At 47.2% G+C, this 18,841-nt stretch overlaps 1 protein-coding gene across 1 annotated transcript in view; it reads right to left on the reverse strand.

Moving 5' to 3' along the window:
* The window catches only part of LOC140394572 (plexin-A2-like), a 107,609-nt gene that overhangs the window by 29,321 nt on the left and 59,447 nt on the right, over positions 1-18,841 (reverse strand). Inside the window, exons 7-9 of the mRNA XM_072481928.1 lie at positions 7,132-7,231; positions 6,048-6,238; positions 4,865-5,034 (exon numbers count right to left, since the gene is read on the reverse strand). Coding sequence (XP_072338029.1) covers positions 4,865-5,034; positions 6,048-6,238; positions 7,132-7,231 — 461 coding nt within the window. The remainder of the gene's footprint in view (positions 1-4,864; positions 5,035-6,047; positions 6,239-7,131; positions 7,232-18,841) is intronic.

The following is an 18,841-nucleotide window of genomic DNA, read 5'->3' on the forward strand; positions in this document are numbered from 1 at the left end:
GCGCTACTCTAACCAGTCGATTTAAATGTAAAGATCGCCCTTACTGTAGGAGCCCGCCAAAATTGGAAAGTGTGGAAAAGCCCTTTGTACATAACAGCACAGAGGAGCCTTCTTGGATTTTCAGAAACATCTTAAAGCTGAACCTGCGATTTAAACATTTTAGCGGTGGATCAGAAATCCATTCCCCTAGATCATTTTGGACATATCCAAGATCCAGATCAATTTCAAAATTGTGGAATTTGGAAAAAGTGATTCCTTAGATGCACGATTGCTTCAAGTCTGGCTAAAAGGTCAGAAGCTGAACAAGAAAACATTGCTTTACTAGGTAGATCCAATGGCCATCAATATAAATAGCAGGACGAGGAATCAACTATGTCAGCACTGTGGAGCAAAGCGCCCTAATAAGCACAATTAACGTCCAGCAATTTAACCCCAATGCTTTCAACGTTACTGAATAGGACACTTGGGAAGCTGTGAATAGCCATAACGTCAAAACGGACAGAAAGTCTCAAGCAGATTCACGCATGAGGCAGCAGACCAGGATGGCACACAACCATGCTGCTTAAAGTGAGGTCAAAGATCCTTGATTTTAGTTCTGGAGTGCGGACATATCGGTTAATGGCCATCTCACAAACTTTAAGTTGGAGACTGGAGTCAGTGTTACGATCTTGTCGCACAAGAACCGTGGGGGAAAGGTCTCTGGCTATGAGCAACAATACACCACTTTGTGGGTCAGGAGGAATCCAGCTCCCGATCACAGGCTCAGCGGTGAACAAGTCTTCGAGTTGATGTTCGTCGGCCGTAACCAGTCTTTTTCTCCTGAGCAGAGACCTCGGTGTAGCCTTGGATCTCCCCAAATTGACAGAAGGTGTCAAAACAAACAATGTTGTAAACTAGATAAAATTGCAAGTTCCAGAGAGCGCCAGTAAGAAAGATCCGCTCGACTGGATTTGACAGACTTTGCAGAGCAGACGTGTCCACATTTGTGACAAGTGCGGGGAGCCCCTCATTGATCAGACCAGCCAACCACTCAGATGGTTACCATGGCACTGAGTAAATGACAGTCAAGAGTGGAACCAGCAATGAGAAGAGCCTCAACCTCCAGCTCTGATGCCAGCTGGAGATGAAGTGGGACAATTAGGGTTGGTATTAAAATATATATACATTAACAGCCTTAGAGTAGACTCAGGGAGCATGGTGGGATACTTGACATTCTGCAACTGTTCACAGCCTGTGAAAACAATAAAGGGAATTCAATTCCAGACAGGGTGGAAGGGCTCAAGCTGAAAGACGTGAAAGCCCAAATGTGGCTCTGATTGGGCAAGGGCATAGGCCGGGATCAGTCTTGCAATGGAGATGCGAGGGCAATTGAGGTGTGAATGAGCGGTAGCCGCCAGAGAAGGTGTGGGACTGGCTGCTTCCAGGTCTGTGAGGCCAATTGGTCAGGGGAGGTACTGATGCTATCGGGCTGCGACACCAATCTGACACTCTGTCTCCCATCCCTCACAGCTAACCGATACTGATATCAGTATCGAGCCAGTAGACCTAGCTAAACAACTTATTACATCGCTGGAGGAGCACAGACTCCAGTAGCAACGCATGGTGGCACCCAGGGAAGACCCAGCGGCAGAAGATCAGGGGGCCACAGAGCAGTCTCAGAGGCCGCACCACCCATGCAGGGGTCACGAAGGTGCAGGAGATCGAGGGTGTGCAGTACCCAAATGTCCTTCATGGAGCTATCGGACACAAGTGCCGTAGAAGACTCTACTTCACCAGGGGGACTGTGTGGTACCTGTGCCACATCGTTGCCACCTTGGCGTGGCGGTGAACATCCGCTCACTGTGGCTGTAAAGGTCAGGACAGCCCGAAGTTTGTACGGGATTGTTCCAGGGCTTCAAAGGTAACATCTATGGCATTTTGCAGGTATCCGGCTAGAGTCCATCCGTGAGGTCACCGATGCACTCTGTGCAAGAACTTTAGACTTTATCCATTTCAACCTGAACCTGACCCAGCAAGACAAGAGGGCTAGTGCTTTGGTAACATAGCCGATCTGCTAGAGATGGAGGGGCAATTGACTGCCCCATGTCGCACTTTGAGTCCCATGGCTTCAGGGTATGCCCTAATGAACAGGAAGAGGTTCCACCAAATCAATGTGAAACAGGTGTGCGACAACCAGGTGCGATTCATGCAGGGTGGAGTGCACTTACCCTGGCTGATGGGAGTAGGTCATTAATCTTTTTTCTGTATTGCACGCACGTCCTCTTGGTCAGGCTGCTGGCACTGACCAGTGCTCCCACCGTCCGAGTGGCATTTGTCTGCTGGCACTGACCAGTGCTGTCACTGTCCCCAGGTGGGATTTGTCAACTTGCGGGGGCGGGGCCTCCTGCCAGCCCGAGGGTATATTGTAACCTGCTTCTCCGCCGCGGCATCCAGCATACGGGTGAAAGCCTCTTCCCTAAATCGAGGAACTGGTTTCCTCGCTGCCAGCCTCCTGGCTTGAATAAAAGCAAGTGCAGTGGAGCCGTTTGACAGCAGCGTCGCCTTCATTAAGGAGCTCAGATGGCCCATTGGGCGGGTGAGTCAGGCTCTTGGTGCCTCAGGTGTGGCATTTTCCACGTGGGGAAAAGAAAATTCTTCTAATTGCCTGTAAATTGCGGTAGACCGAGCCACCAGGGCCAGTGAGAACTGCACTGATTTTCTCGGCGAGAGTAACACTCTGTCATTTATTCAGAAAGTGCTGCCATGGACTCTGGATCACCCGTGATTTCTTATTAAAGTTCACTAAGTTTTTTCCCTTTTTCAGTTAGACTGTCAGGAATCTGGGGCGAGATTCTCCGACCCACCGCCGGGTCGGAGAATCGCCGGGGGCTGGCGTGAATCCCGCCCCCGACGGTTGCCGAATTCTCTGGCACCGGATATTCGGCGGGGGCAGGAATCGCGCCGGTTGGCGCCCCCCCCCCCCCGCGATTCTCCGGCCCGGATGGGCCAAAGTCCCGCTGCTAGAATGCCTGTCCCGCCAGCATAGATTAAACCACCTACCTTACCGGCAGGACAAGGCGGCGCGGGCAGGCTCCGGGGTCCTGGGGGGGGGGGGGGATCTGGCCCCGGGGGGTGCCCCCCCGGTGGCCTGGCCCGCGATCGGGGCCCACCGATCCGTGGGCGGGCCTGTGCTGTGGGGGCACTCTTTTCCTTCACCACGGTCTCCACCATGGCGGAAGCGGAAGAGACTCCCTCCACGGCGCATGTGCGGGGATGCCGTGAGCGGCCGCTAACGCTCCCACGCATGCGCCGCCCGGAGATGTCATTTCCGCGCCAGCTGGCGGGGCACCAAAGACCTTTTCCACCAGCTGGCGGGGCGGAAATTAGTCCGGCGCGGGCCTAGCCCCTTAAGGTTGGGGCTCGGCCCCCCCAAGATGCGGAGGATTCCGCACCTTTGGGGCGGTGCGATACCCGACTGATTTGCGCCGTTTTGGGCGCCGATCTGCGGACATTGCGCCGATACCGGAGAATGTCGCCCCAGTTCTCCAGTTTACTCTTTGCGCCCATGGAAATAGTTCAGGGATGAGAAACGTCAGTTAAGAGGATAGATTGGAGAAGCTGGGACTGTTGTTGGAGAGCTGAAGGCTAAGAAGAGATTTGATAGAGGTGTTCAAAATCATGAGGGGACCGGACAGGGTTGATCGGGAGAAACTGCTCCAGTTTGCAAAGGGATCAAAGACAAGAGGCCACAGATTTAAACTGATTTGCAAAAGCAGTAAACGCGATACAAGAAAAAAACCTTTTCACAAGAGTGGTTGGGGTCTGGAATGCACTGCCTGGCAGTGTGGTGGAGGCAGCTTCAAACTGTTGCAGGCACGATGGTTCACCGTAACAATTGAGTGATTCTATGAAACAAACCATTTCTGGCTCACTTCACTTACAAGCTAAATCACTGAACCACTCTGAAACCAACAATCTTTCCCTCCTGTCTGCAGGACGCAAGTGAGCAGACTACAGGCAAGTAAATAGAGACTCACTAATTTCTGTGGAGGGTTATTCGGAATGTCAACCACAACTTTGGCAGACTTTCTGCAGAAGCTCCAGGAAAAGGCTTAAAATTTGTGTTGCTGAAGATCTACCACTGCTGTTGGGAGTGGATGGTCGGGACTTCTGCCCCCTGCTAAAATTCTGCAATGCATATGCAATAGAGCAAGTTCTCAGGCTGCGACCAAGCTTGCCGCTGCATTTTTGTGGAAGAGGAACGCGATGGGACTTGCTCTCCTCCTGTTGAAGGAAATATGGAGAGAAGACAAAATTGTGCAAACATTTGGAAAAAGATATAGGGGTGATATTGTGATTATAGACAACCTGTACCACAGAGGCCAAAGGTCAAGGATAGGCACCATCTGGCCCAATACAGCCAGCGATATAAGTGGAGCTATTTTAAAAACTGCGCTGCCTCACTCTGGCTGTAAAAATGTTTGCATTGTGGAATCTCCCCATAATTCACTTTAGGTGCCTGAACAGCATTTTACTCACTGTGTGCTCAACCATAAACGCACTTGTAGGGTGGTGTCTAGTCTTGCCTAAAGATCTGCCCAACCCGCTACCTTGAAAGCGCCTCAAAAGGTCAAAGTACACTACTGCCATTGTTGCCCTCCCATGTCCCATCGCAATAAAAACGGATTCCGGAACAGTTGGCTCCTGACACATAACCCCCAAGTCCCATTCCATCAGCAGCACCCCCCCAGTGCATCATGTACAGTTTAAAAAGGATAAACTCTGCTCATTCAATTCAAGGTGTGCGGCTGCTGCCCAGGGCCTGCATTACTGGTCCCAGCGAGTGTTACCATGATTAGATGAAGCAGCCAATCGCATCACTTACCAGTTACTTTTCCAGGTGTGCCTAACATCTGTGTCATGGATGACATGTCGGTCAGCCTGCTCATCCAGGAAATCGAACATGTACTTAATGGCAAGTGGTAAGGCACTACCACGGTGTACTGTGCTGAACAGTGTCTCAAACAGGTCGTCTACGAACTTCTGCAGTGTGCCCTGTGAAGAAAACAGGAGTGAAGAAGTGTGCACTTAATTGTTAAGTTGTTCTCTTAGAACAATCTGATATATTATTAGCATGTAACAACCAGAACTTAATTTATATAGCACCTTTAGTTTAATGAAACTTGCCAAGGACTTCACAGGAGAACCATCAAGCAGAATTTGACACTGAATCACATGACAATGTGATGGGATAATTGGGCAAAAATGTAGTCAAATGGTTGGCCTGAAAGGAGAAGCTTAATAATATAATAATCGCTTATTGTCACAAGTAGGCTTCAATGAAGTTACTGTGAAAAGCCCCTAGTCGCCATATTCTGGCGGCTGTTCGGGGGGGCCGGTACGGGAATTGAACCCGCACTGCTGGCCTTGTTCTGCATTACAAGCCAGCTGTTTAGCCCACTGTGCTAACCAGCCCCTTAAAGGAAGACAGGGAGGTAGAGGGAGTCCTTTATGGAGGGAAATCAGGCAGCTGAAGCGACGGCCGCCAAAGCTAATGTCTTTCTATAATAAGACTTGAAAAAATGATGTTTATTGTGCAATGGTCTACATGGTGGACCTTCCATCTTAAAATTGGCACGATGCCTGCAATCATCTTGAGTTTCTGGATAGTGATAAACTTGCAGATCCCACCATAGTATAATAGGCAAAATAGAAACTACAACCGAGCTGAACAATGAATATCTGAAGATGTAGCGAGAATAAATGTAATTGACCATTTTAAATCCAACGCTGCTCCCCCCCCCCCCCCCCCCCCCCCCCCGCCCCCCCTTCAAAGCGTGCACATCGATGGGATCCTGCTGGCCTGAAGGACTGGAAAAGTCCAGCCTTAACCTGTGAAGTTAACATGTTGAACAGCATCTAAACTTTAAATGCCTTAGCCAGGCTTATTTTGCCCCAGTTGAGTTCGGGGTGTGCGCACCTGATGCATAATTTTGAACCTCTTCCCCACAACCACCCCAACTGTGTCCATGAGAACTGCCGTTAATCCAGGCATTTCTTTCTCGTACCTTTGTTGCTAACAGTCTTGTCAGGTAGATTTCAGATACCATCTTGCTGCCACGGTCACCCTCCTTCTGGTCGCCATGATCATGGTTCTTTACCAGATGCCACACTTTAACACCACTCTCTAAATCTGGAGTAATCATTGGGGCCCGAGAACGGAGGCTGTCAGGACTTCCAGTGTAGCGTAAAGTGGAGTCTGGAATGAAAGAAAGACAGAAGTTTTCCAATTCAAATCAAATAACCATTGTAAAAATAGAAACATGTAGCAATGAACCTCAAAGATAAAAGCTTGGCATCCTACCATTTTGTAACAGTGTGAAATTAGCAACAAATTAAAACCACGTGGGAGCATATTGCCCCACACAAGTTCAACTTGAGCTTACTTACTGCAGAGTACAAAGATTAATACAGTTTGTTCCTCTGAGCAGAGAAGTCACAATTTACTCCCCAATTATTCTCTCTCATGTTCTAAAGGTGCTGAATGGTAGTTGTAGAGGTAACCATTACATTGTTACATCCTTGCTTCCTGTACTGTACAATACATGATTCTGAGCTTGAAACACCAATCATTCTTTTCTCGTTTGCAATATAAACTATGTTCTAGCTCTTGAAAGAAAGTCATTCTTTATATTTCCAGATGATCAAGATTTATTGTAATAATGGTAGGGATATACAGGAAAGGCTGGAACAAACAGGTTTATATATCTGGGTCCCCGGTGTGCAAAAGGCTTAAATTCAACAGGAGTCAAAGAGTCTTGTTGCAAACTCTTGATTCTTCAATTTGCTTTGCATACCTCATGAGTGGGAAGTTACGCTGATAACGAGTGGATTGTCCAGAGCCACAATCCCAAAAGGAACCAAAAAAAGCATTATGCTGCTACAGTGAACAAAGGCCACGTCACGGTCAGTCACTGATGATACGGAGTGCACTGGGGAGAGTGGCTGCAAAAGCGTAGTTAGTCATTCCTTTGGATTTTATAACTAGCACCAATTATAGTTCATGCCAGTACCTCCAGAATAAACAAATATAATTTAGTGAACTCAATTATGTTACAAGAAGCTCAGAAACTTGCTAGGATCTTAACTTACCATAGCGGCTAATGGATGTCCGACACATATTGGTTGTGGTTGGAACATTGTAAGAAGATGTCTGTTTAGGAACCAGAGCAACAACGGAACGATCGGACACCTGCAGAGGAATTTAATACCATATTTAATAACAAGGTGGTCAAAACAAAGTGTCTCGGTGTCCACAAAATTTGCCTTCACAACAGTCAAATGCATATTCTCTGTGTCCGCCTAAACGTAGGTAGGCCCTGAATATTGGAGCAGTTGAATTTTTCAATCCATAATTCGCTCCTTCGGACATGGGAGTAATTTTATACCACCCCTACAAAAGTGCATTTCAAATTATTTTCCTAAATCCCAACATGAATAACCAAAATCAAACAATTGCAAAATCATAAAATGTACTTTAGCAGTATGAAAACAAATACAAGGACCATCTGTTTCAAAATGCCATGTTCACCTCGCGTTTACATACAAACATACTTAAAGTCATTTTGCTTGGTTTTCACTAAAGATTTCCATTTGGACATGAGGGCAAATATCACTGAGCCAGAGGTCTAGCTGGAAGTGCTGATTGCAATACTTTCTTTTGATATTTAGGATGTGCAATTGGAATACATTCTAACCTCATTTGCTTGCTAAATGAGAACCAGAATATGGATAAACTTAAAATCGGACAGGGTGGCAGTGGTGAACATTGCTGCCTACTGCACTGAGGACCCGGGTTCACTGTCTGTGCGGAGTTTGCACATTCGCCCCATATCTACATGGGTCTCATCCCCACAACCCAAAGATGTGCAGGTTAGGTGGACTGGCCACGCTAAATTGCCCCTTAATTGGAAAAAAATAATTGAGTACTCTAAATTTATTTTTAAAAACTCAAAATCGGATTTGGGTGAGTCACACACTGGGTGAAATTCTCCGCCTCTTGCAGCCGGTAGCAGAGCTCCCGGTGAGGCTGAGAATCCAGTGGTAGTGAATAAAACAGGATCGGCTGTCAAATTCTGAGCTGACCACTTCAAAAATTACTCAAGCGTGAAGGGAGGTGATTGGAATGCACTGAATTCTGTATGTGTGGTCCAAGACCTGTCCAGTAAAACTTGATGTTTATACACATTGCAGTTAGAGCTACTCAAACGTGTAGGGAGATGAATGGACCAAAGCTGACAGCTGGGAGCGTGTGGAAGCTGTCAGTCACAGCCTTGTAAAATCAATATCAAAGAGAAATGAATGAATGGCTTGCAGCTCAAAGATCTGAGGGGGGCGGGGGGCGTTAAATCTAGCTGACTGGTTTTCTCCTTCCAGGAATTGGCAGGCGCTGCTTCCTCTATCTGAGCCAGCAGGGTATTGCCCAGGTGAGTGTTAATGTTCTACTGCCTCCATCTAGACTGCTCTCTAGCTTCCTGACAGGGGTCTCACTTCTGGGGGCTTACTGACAGGGGTCTTTCTTCTGGGAGGTCTCTTTACTTAGGAGATCTCTGGGGAGGGAGGGTGGTTCTCTTTATTTAGGGGACTCCGAGGAGGGTCTCTTTGGGGGTCACTTTATTTCGGAGATCTCTGGGGGTCCCTTTATCTAGGGAGTCTCGGAGGGACCTCTTTATTTAGGGGGTCTCCGTGGGGGGGGGGGTGGGGGGGGGGGGGAGAAGATCCATTTATTTAGAGGGTCTCTCGGGAGGGGGTCCTTTCTTTAGGGGGTCTCTGGGGAGGGGGTCCATTTATTTAGGCGTCTCTGCTGGGGGTACCAGGTCACCCCTGTACTGGAGGGGGATGGGGTGGCCCTGAAAATCTGGGTGTGTCACTGAATTTCACACAGAACATGGTGGGCCGGTGGGGTAGACAGCCGCAGGACCTCACTATCGGGTCGCTTGCTCCAAGGGAATCCCTTGCAACAAATGCAATTCAGATCCAGCGGGAGAACGTAGGGCTGGATTCTCCGATTTCGAGGCTATGACCGGAGACCCGTCTGGTTTTATGATGAAAAAAATGGGTGGGGCTAACAGCGAGCCAAGTAAAACCTCCAGCGTTCCCGATATAAACACCGGGAGAATTGCCAGGTCCATGGCTGCGCATGTGCACGGCGGCGACCTATACAGCGGTCGCGTCTTATAACATGGCGCCGGCCATGCGCGGACTTGGCCTGCCAGATAGTGACCCCCTGGACCCCCTCCTCGCCACACCTGGACCACCCCCAACCTCCCCGCCGCCCGTGGCGGTGCTGGACACAGTCTGCAGCCGCCATGCAAGGTTCACAAATAATAAAAGGATAAGTGTTCCACGCCGTCGGGAGCTCGGTCCATTGGGGGCGGAGCATCCAGGGGGGCCCTTTCCAATGACGCGCCAACGCTCTTGCAAGTGCGTGTGGCGTGCGTTGACACCGTTTTTGTGGGGGCGGAGCATCCGAAAAGTGGTGCTACCACCCGATTCGAGTGTAAAAACGATTTTGCCATCGGCAAGCAGAGAATCCCGCCCATAGTCTCTCAAACAGAGAATTTTGCCCACCGTCTCTAACAATGATGGGCCACCTAGGTAGTAAATGGGCCACATGAGTGGCACTCCTTCATCTTGGTGGGCGGCAAGTTTAAAATCAGGCTTGTTCACCAACCATGCACCATGAATATTATCAAATCCATTTAATACACGCTGAATGTTTCACGAGTGATGGATGCTTAACGATTTATATATTAATAGAACTATCAACTTCAAATGGTAAAACAGAAGAAATATTTGCATTTTGGACACAGAGGGAATGCGCTGCTTTCACAGTCAATGTTGTGAGCAATTAGTACACACTTCACTTCATTTGCCCTCGCTTTGTGTGCACATCACTTCAGTCATACTGATAGGAAAGAAGCTACGCGATGGAAACCAGAGGAATGTGGTAACCCTGCACGTGGATAGTGGTCAACATAATGTCTTCTGGGCCACACTCAGAACCCAGAACGTGTGTCTCCCAGGCCGCAAGTTGCCCACCACTGAATAACCATACATGGCTGGTGTAGAAAATAATAGATATCCACTGCCACATCAGAGGAATGATGAGGAGGCATTTTTGGCTTGTTCTATGAATATAGCATACATTCTTAAGCATATGGGGAGCATTGTCATGCTCTGTTCAATCTAAAGAGTGTCAAATGCAAATAAAGATTAGGAAAATTAGAAGAAAATCAAGAATCAGAATCAGGTAACAGAACAATACATTGGAAGACTGCAGACTGCAAGATGCCGCACATCGTTAAGCTCCATGTTTGAAGATTACAGGTCAAGTGTAAGCTGACATGGATCTTTTGACAAACATACAGCAGTAATGCTTTAATGAAAATTTATTTGGACAAATCAGTTTTGTTTGGGCAGGCAAAAATGCTGGAGCAAGCTCTGCATAATTATTGTCAGAACAATATCATGCAGTCACAGGCAAATACTATGGGCGCGATTTAACTGAAATGAAACGGAGTCCTGTGGCGAGGGCGATTAGCCGGTTATCATAGAATCATAGAAGTTTACAGCATGGAAACAGGCCCTTCGGCCCAACCAGTCCATGCCGCCCAGTTTTTTACCATTAAGCTAGTCCCAGTTGCCCGCACTTGGCCCATAACCCTCTATACCCATCTTACCCATGTTTCCATCTAAATGCTTTTTGAAAGACACAATTGTACCCGCTTCTACTACTACCTCTGGCAGCCCATTCCAGACACTCACTACCCTCTGAGTGAAGAAATTGCCCCTCTGGGCCCTTCTGAATCTCTCCCCTCTCACCTTAAACCTATGCCCTCTAGTTTTAGACTCCCCTACCTTTGGGAAAAGATGTTGACTATCTACCTTATCTATGCCCCTCATTATTTTATAGACCTCTATAAGATCACCCCTAAGCCTCCTACACTCCAGGGAAAAAAGTCCCAGTCTATCCAGCCTCTCCTTATAACTCAAACCATCAAGTCCCGGCAACATCCTAGTAAATCTTTTCTGCACTCTTTCTAGTTTAATAATATCCTTTCTATAATAGGGTGACCAGAACTGCACACAGTATTCCAAGTGTGGCCGTACCAATGTCTTGTACAACTTCAACAAGACGTCCCAACTCCTGTATTCAATGTTCTGACCAATGAAACCAAGCATGCCGAATGCCTTCTTCACCACCCTGTCCACCTGCGACTCCACCTTCAAGGAGCTATGAACCTGTACTCCTAGATCTCTTTGTTCTATAACTCTCCCCAATGCCATACCATTAACTGAGTAGGTCCTGGCCTGATTCGATCTGCCAAAATGCATCACCTCACATTTATCTAAATTAAACTCCATCTGCCATTCGTCGGCCCACTGGCCTAATTGATCAAGATCCCGTTGCAATCCTAGATAACCTTCTTCACTATCCACTATGCCACCAATCTTGGTGTCATCTGCAAACTTACTAACCATGCCTCCTAAATTCTCATCCAAATCATTAATATAAATCACAAATAACAGTGGACCCAGCACCGATCCCTGAGGCACACCACTGGTCACAGGCCTCCAGTTTGAAAAACAACCCTCTACAACCACCCTCTGCCTTCTGTCGTCCAGCCAATTTTGAATCCAATTGGCAACCTCACCCTGGATCCCGTGAGCTTTAACCTTCTGCAACAACCTACCATGCGGTACCTTGTCAAAGGCTTTGCTCAAGTCCATGTAGACAACGTCTACTGCACTGCCCTAATCTACCTTCTTGGTCACCCCCTCAAAAAACTCAATCAAATTTATGAGACATGATTTTCCACGCACAAAGCCATGCTGACTGCCCCGAATCAGTCCTTGCCTCTCTAAATGCTTGTAGATCCTGTCTCTCAGAATACCTTCTAGCAACTTACCTACTACAGACGTTAGGCTCACCGGTCTGTAGTTCCCAGGCTTTTCCCTGCTGCCCTTCTTAAACAAGGGCACAACATTCGCCACTCTCCAATCTTCAGGCACCTCACCTGTGGCTGCCGATGATTCAAATATCTCTGTTAGGGGACCCGCAATTTCCTCCCTAGCCTCCCACAACATCCTGGGATACATTTCATCAGGTCCCGGGGATTTATCTACCTTGATGCGCTTTAAGACTTCCAGCACCTCCTCCTCTGTAATATGCACACTTCTCAAGACATCACTATTTATTTCCCTTAGTTTCCTAACATCCATGCCTTTCTCCACCGTGAATACCGATGAGAAATATTCATTCAGGATCTCACCCAACTCTTGTGGCTCTGCACATAAATGCCCTTGTTGATCCTTAAGAGGCCCTACTCTGTCCCTCGTTACTCTTTTCCCCTTTATGTATCTGTAGAATCTCTTTGGATTCTCCCTTGCATTATTTGCCAAAGCAATTTCATGTCCCCTTTTTGCCCTCCTGATTTCCCTCTTAACTCTATTTCGACAATCTCTATACTCTTCAAGGGATCTACTTGATCCCAGTTGCTTATGTACGTCATATGCCTCCTTCTTCTTTTTGACCAGAGTCTCAATATCTCGAGTCATCCAGGGTTCCCTACTTCTACCAGCCTTGCCCTTCCCTCTAAAGGGAATGTGCTTACCCTGCACCCTGGTTAACACATTTTTAAAAGCCTCCCATTTACCAGCCGTCCCTTTGTCTGCCAATAGTCTCCCCCAATCTACCTCTGCAAGTTCCTGTCTGATACCATCAAAATTGGCCTTGCCCCAATTAAGAATTTTAACTCTTGGGCCAGACCTATCATTCTCCATAGCTATCTTAAAACTAATGGAATTATGGTCACTTGTCCCAAAGTGATCCCTCACTAGCACTTCTATCACTTGCCCTTCCTTATTTCCCAAGACGAGGTCAAGTTTTGCCCCCTCTCTAGTCGGTCCATCCACATACTGAATGAGAAATTCCTCCTGAATACACTCAACAAATTTCCCTCCATCCAAGCCCCTAATGCTATGACTGTCCCAGTCAATGTTGGGAAAGTTAAAGTCCCCTACTACTACCACCCTATTATTCTTGCAGCTATCTGTAATCTCCTTACATATTTGCTCCTCAATTTCCCGCTGACTATTTGGGGACCTGTAGTACAGTCCTACCAAGGTGATCTCTCCCTTCTTATTTTTCAGTTCCACCCATATAGACTCAGTGGGCGAACCCTCGGATATATCCCCTCTAAGTACTGCCGTGATGTTCTCCCTAATCAAAAACGCCACTCCCCCTCCTCTCTTACCTCCTGTTCTATCCTTTCTATAGCATCTGTAGCCCGGAACATTGAGCTGCCAGTCCTGCCCCTCCCTTAGCCATGTTTCAGTCATAGCTATAATATCCCAGTCCCATGTGCCCGTCCATGCCCTGAGTTCATCCGCTTTGCCCGTCAGGCCCCTTGCATTGAAATAAATGCAGTTTAATGTAGACCTTCCTTGCTCTCTGCCCTGCTTTCTCTGGTCATGCTTTACACACTCTCCCTTCCTGCCTTTTGTTTCTGTCCCCACTGACTTCCTACATCGGTTCCCATCCCCCTGGCACATTAGTTTAAACCCTCCCCAACTGCACTAGCAAACACCCCCCCGAGAACATTGGTTCCGGTCCCACCCAGATGCAGACCGTCCGATTTGTACAGGTCCCACCTCCCCCAGAATCGGTCCCAATGTCCCAGGAATTTGAAACCCTCCCTCTTGCACCATCTCTCAAGCCACGTATTCATCCTAGCTATCCTGTCATTCCTACTCTGACTATCACGTGGCACTGGTAGCAATCCTGAGATTACTACCTTTGAGGTCCTACTTTTTAGTTTAACTCCTAACTCCCTAAATTCAGCTTGTAGGACCTCATCCTGTTTTTTACCTATATCGTTGGTGCCTATATGCACCACGACAGCTGGCTGTTCACCCTCCCCCTCCAGAATGCCCTGCAGCCGCTCCGAGACATCCTTGACCCTTGCACCAGGGAGGCAACATACCAACCTGGATTCTCGTTTGCGTCCGCAGAATACCCGGTTGTTTCCTTGCGCTGGCAGTGTCGAGTACGACCCCACTATTAAATGGGACTTTGCTTCATTTCTGGGTCTCGGCGAGTAACGTCCCGCTGAGGTCGCACTGAGTCCCGTTTCCTGCACTAATGAGCTCCGTTCGCCAGTGCAGGGAGTAATCGGGGAAGCATTTGTAAATGTTGCCCGATCTCTAAACCCCCCCCCCCCCTCCCCACTGTGGCTTCGGACCCTCCCAACGTCCCAACTCATCAATAAGGGGGTCGAGTCCCCCGCACCACACCTCATAAGAGCAGAGTCCCCCATGGGCCCAATCCCCGATACGGGCATGATGCCACCTGGACACGGGCATTATGACACCTGGGCACTGCCAGCCTGTAACGTGCCACCTGGGTCTCTCGCAAAATTTACCCATGTCCCGAGGTCGATAGATGGCGCCCCATAGTTCAAGGTGAATAAATCAGTTAGATTTTGTTCTTGTTTGGAAAAAATGATTGCAAATTTTTTATCCCCCCCCAAAGATAGCCCTTAAAGATAAATGAGATTTTAAGTTTACTGAGCTTTGTAATTAATAGGATGAAGGACATGTGGAGATTGGTGCTGTCTGGCAGTGAGCTGTCTGCAATGGAAGGAAATCCATTGAAATATCCATCAACTCATTAAAGGAACATTCCTTCCTGCTGTGCTAGCTCACTAAAAAGTGAAAAATACTTGGCAATAACCAACTCCGAATCTGAACCAATTTTAGAAATGTCAAAAATACATATTTAGGGTAATACAAGTAAAGGAGCTCATTCATCAATATTTGTCACTGTTGCTTTACATGCATTTCCCACTGACACAAATCAGAAGTGGCTGAAACAGAACGGAGTAAAGATTCTGGCTTTCAACGTATACATTATGCCAGAATCCTTATATCGCATATTGGAATTAATCACATAATGAGCACATTCCCCATTTTACAAGAGTTGAAAAAGGCTCTAGTTTAAATTGTTAATTTATTCTCAGAATGTGAACATCACAGAAAAGGGTAGTATACATTGTAAAGGGATGGTGGACTTTCATCTTCGGCAGTTTTAATGCAACCACATTACTCACCAGGCTGCTTCAGGGACTGCGCACAGAATTGGAGTCATATATTGACCAGACTGGGTAAGGACATCAAGTCTCCTCCTCTAAGGGACATGAAGGAACCAACTAGGTCTCTTATGAAAATGTCCCTGCTTTCATAGTCACTTTTACCATCCTTTATTATTCAACGGAAATGGCATTTTCAAACGGCCATGGTGAAACTTGAACTCAATGTTCTCTGGATTACAAGTTTAACAGAGTAAAATGCCCCAGCACAGAAGTTGACATCACGCTTATGGGTGATGTTGCTGAGGAGCAGATTGTAGATGAGAAATATGCTTTGGCTAAGAACAGATCCTTGGGAAGCTCCAGAGGTTGTCGTGCAGGTCTAGGGTGAGAAGCCATTGCAGGAGACAATTGCAGCTTCTGTGAATCCACAAGTTAGCACGAGCAAATTCTTTTTTTGTTTTTTTAATTTAGAATACCCAATTCATTTTTCCAATTAAGGGGCAATTTAGCGTGACCAATCCACCTAACCTGAACATCTTTGGGTTGTGGGGGTGAAACCCAGGCAGACACGGGGAGAATGTGCAAACTCCACACGGACAGTGACCCAGAGCCGGGATCGAACCTGGGACCTCAGTGCTGTGAGGCAGCAGTGTTAACTACTGCGCCACCGTGCAGCACATGAGCAAAGGCATACTCATGAATGCATCATCCTTGGTGTTGATTGCAGACTGGGAGGGGAGACTGGGGAAAATGAGATGGAGGGAGTGAACAATGTAGTGGCAGACAGATGTCAAGGACAATCAGAGCAGAGAGCTATGTGCAGTAGGGATGGTGGAAGATTCCAGTGCGAGGCTAGTATGGAAGCAGCAAGCAATTCTATTGGACACAGGGCAAGGAACATGGCAGCCGGCATTACAAAGAAAAGTTATATCTAACTCCATGGATGGTGGCTCTGCTTGGGGGGGGGGGGGGGGGGGGGGGGGTAATGCAATAGCGACAGAACGGAAGCTGACCAAAAATCCCAAGGACTGATTTATAAATTGCAATATGGAACACAGTCATAATGTTTAGTTACTAACCTTCTCTGTCCTTTTAAGGTCACTGCTGAGGTAATATCTTTAGGGAGGTGGCCCAAAATAAATGGGCCTCGAGATCAATTAGAGGCTAATTACAGTTCCTATCAGAAGGTTTTCTAGATTGGCAGCTGCCTTGGCTTCACTCCTGAGGGAGGAGCCAGGTTATTGTTTTTCACAGCAGAAACTGTAATCCAACAGAAAACTTGCACACTAGCCTGCACTGCACCAATCAGGAATTATGCGCAACAGACTCCTGGCAAAAATAAATGTAAGCAAATACAAATAATGTTCAACTGTCCCCACTTTATACAGCCACACAATAGCACTGATTCTTGAAGGGGAAGTCCCAGCACATGCTGCACTCACTTTTGCAGAGATAGAACACTCTGGCCGGGATTCTCAGGCCAAGCTTGCCCGGCGACTGAAGAATCTCGCCCGAGGTCAAAGGACTTTTCTATTATTCGCGTCCCGTGGTGATTTTGCGGAGGGCGGGGAAGAATTCAGCCCTAAAACTTTAAATTACCAGAATACCACAACTATGCCCTGAAGGACGATGCGATTAACAACAAAGCACTTCCCCAAAGAAATATCAAAGAGTGAGAATTGGCCTGGTCCACGAATGGATGCAAGGCCACACCTTATTTTCCCAATATTTAATGCAGTTGGTAACAATTTTCCATAGATAATATGATAATAGACATGTGGCAAGAATTTAACAGGCGATGGGAGAAACGGCCATGGTTGACACATACGGCATCATTCAACTAAAAGGGAACACGGCACGATTCAACTAAAATGAAACAAGGTCCCATAGTGAGTGCATTTAGCCACATGTTTTCCGGTGCTCGCAGCAGCGAGTAACATGGCTATACAACGGCACTCACGTTACATAAGGGGCCTCAGTGGGAAACGTGCAGCTGAGGGCGCGGTTTCTTCACCAAGGAGATCCTCTCACTAGAACTCTTCAGTGTAGTAAGAAGTCTTACAACACCAGGTTAAAGTCCAACAGGTTTGTTTGGAATCACCAGCTTTCGGAGCGCAGCTCCTTCCTCAGGTGAATGAAGAGGTACATAAAAACATAAGAACATAAGAACTAGGAACAGGAGTAGGCCATCTGGCCCTTCGAGCCTGCTCCGCCATTTAATGAGATCATGGCTGATCTTTGTGGACTCAGCTCCACTCTCCGGCCCGTACACCATATCCCCGAATCCCTTTATTCTTTAGAAAGGTATCTATCTTTTTCTTAAAAATGTTTAAAGAAGGAGCCTCAACTGCTTCACTGGGCAAGGCATTCCAGAGATTCACAACCCTTTGGGTGAAGAAGTTCCTCCTAAACTCGGTCCTAAATCTACTTCCCCTTATTTAGAGGCTATGCCCCCTAGTTCTGCTTTCCCCGACCAGTGGAAACAACCTGCCCGCATCTATTCCCTTCATAATTTTATGTTTCAATAAGATCCCCCCCGCATCCTTCTAAACTCCAATGAGTACAGTCCCAGTCTACTCAACCTCTCGTCATAATCTAATCCCCTCAACTCTGGGATCAACCTAGTGAATCTCCTCTGCACTCCCTCCAGTGCCAATATGTCCTTTCTCAGGTAAGGAGACCAAAACTGAACACAATACTCCAGATGCGGCCTCACCAACACCCTATACAATTGCAGCATAACCTCCCTAGTCTTGAACTCCATCCCTCTAGCAATGAAAGACAAAACTCGATTAGCCTTCTTAATCACCTGTTGCACCTGCACACCAACTTTTTGCGACTCGTGCACCAGCACACCCAGGTCCCTCTGCACAGCAGCATGCTTTAACATCTTACCGTTTAAATAATAATCTATTCTGGTGTTATTCCTCCCAAAATGGATAGCCTCACACTTGGCAACATTGAATTCCATCTGCCAGACCCTAGCCCATTCACCTAACCTATCCAAATCCTTCTGCAGACTTCTGGTATCCTCTGCACTTTTTGATTTACCACTTATCTTAGTGTCGTCTGCAAACTTGGACACATTGCACTTGGTCCCCAACTCCAAATCATCTATGTAAATTGTGAACAACTGCGGGCCCAACACTGATCCTTGAGGGACCCCACTAGTTACAGGTTGCCAACCAGAGAAACACCCATTTATCCCCACTCTCTGCTTTCTGTTAGTTAACCAATCCTCTACCCATGCTACCACTTTACCCTCAATGCCATGCATCTTTAGTTTATGCAGCAACCTTTTGTGTGGCACCTTGTCAAAAGCTATCTGGAAATCCAGATATACCACATCCATTGGTTCCCCGTTATCTACTGCACTGGTAACGTCCTCAAAAAATTCTACCAAATTAGTCAGACACGACCTACCCTTTGTGAACCCAGGCTGCATCTGCCCAATGGGACAATTTCCCTCCAGGTGCCCCGCTATTTCCTCTTTAATGATAGATTCCAGCATTTTCCCTACAACCGAAGTTAAGCTTACCGGCCTATAATTACCCGCTTTCTGCCGACCTCCTTTTTGAAACAGTGGTGTCACGTTTGCTACTTTCCAATCCTCTGGGACCACCCCAGAGTCTAGTGAATTTTGATAAATTATCACTAGTGCGTTTACCATTTCCCTAGCCATCTCTTTTAACACTCTGGGATGCATC

The sequence above is a fragment of the Scyliorhinus torazame genome, chromosome 17 (assembly GCF_047496885.1).
Source record: "Scyliorhinus torazame isolate Kashiwa2021f chromosome 17, sScyTor2.1, whole genome shotgun sequence".
Classification (NCBI taxonomy): domain Eukaryota; kingdom Metazoa; phylum Chordata; class Chondrichthyes; order Carcharhiniformes; family Scyliorhinidae; genus Scyliorhinus; species Scyliorhinus torazame.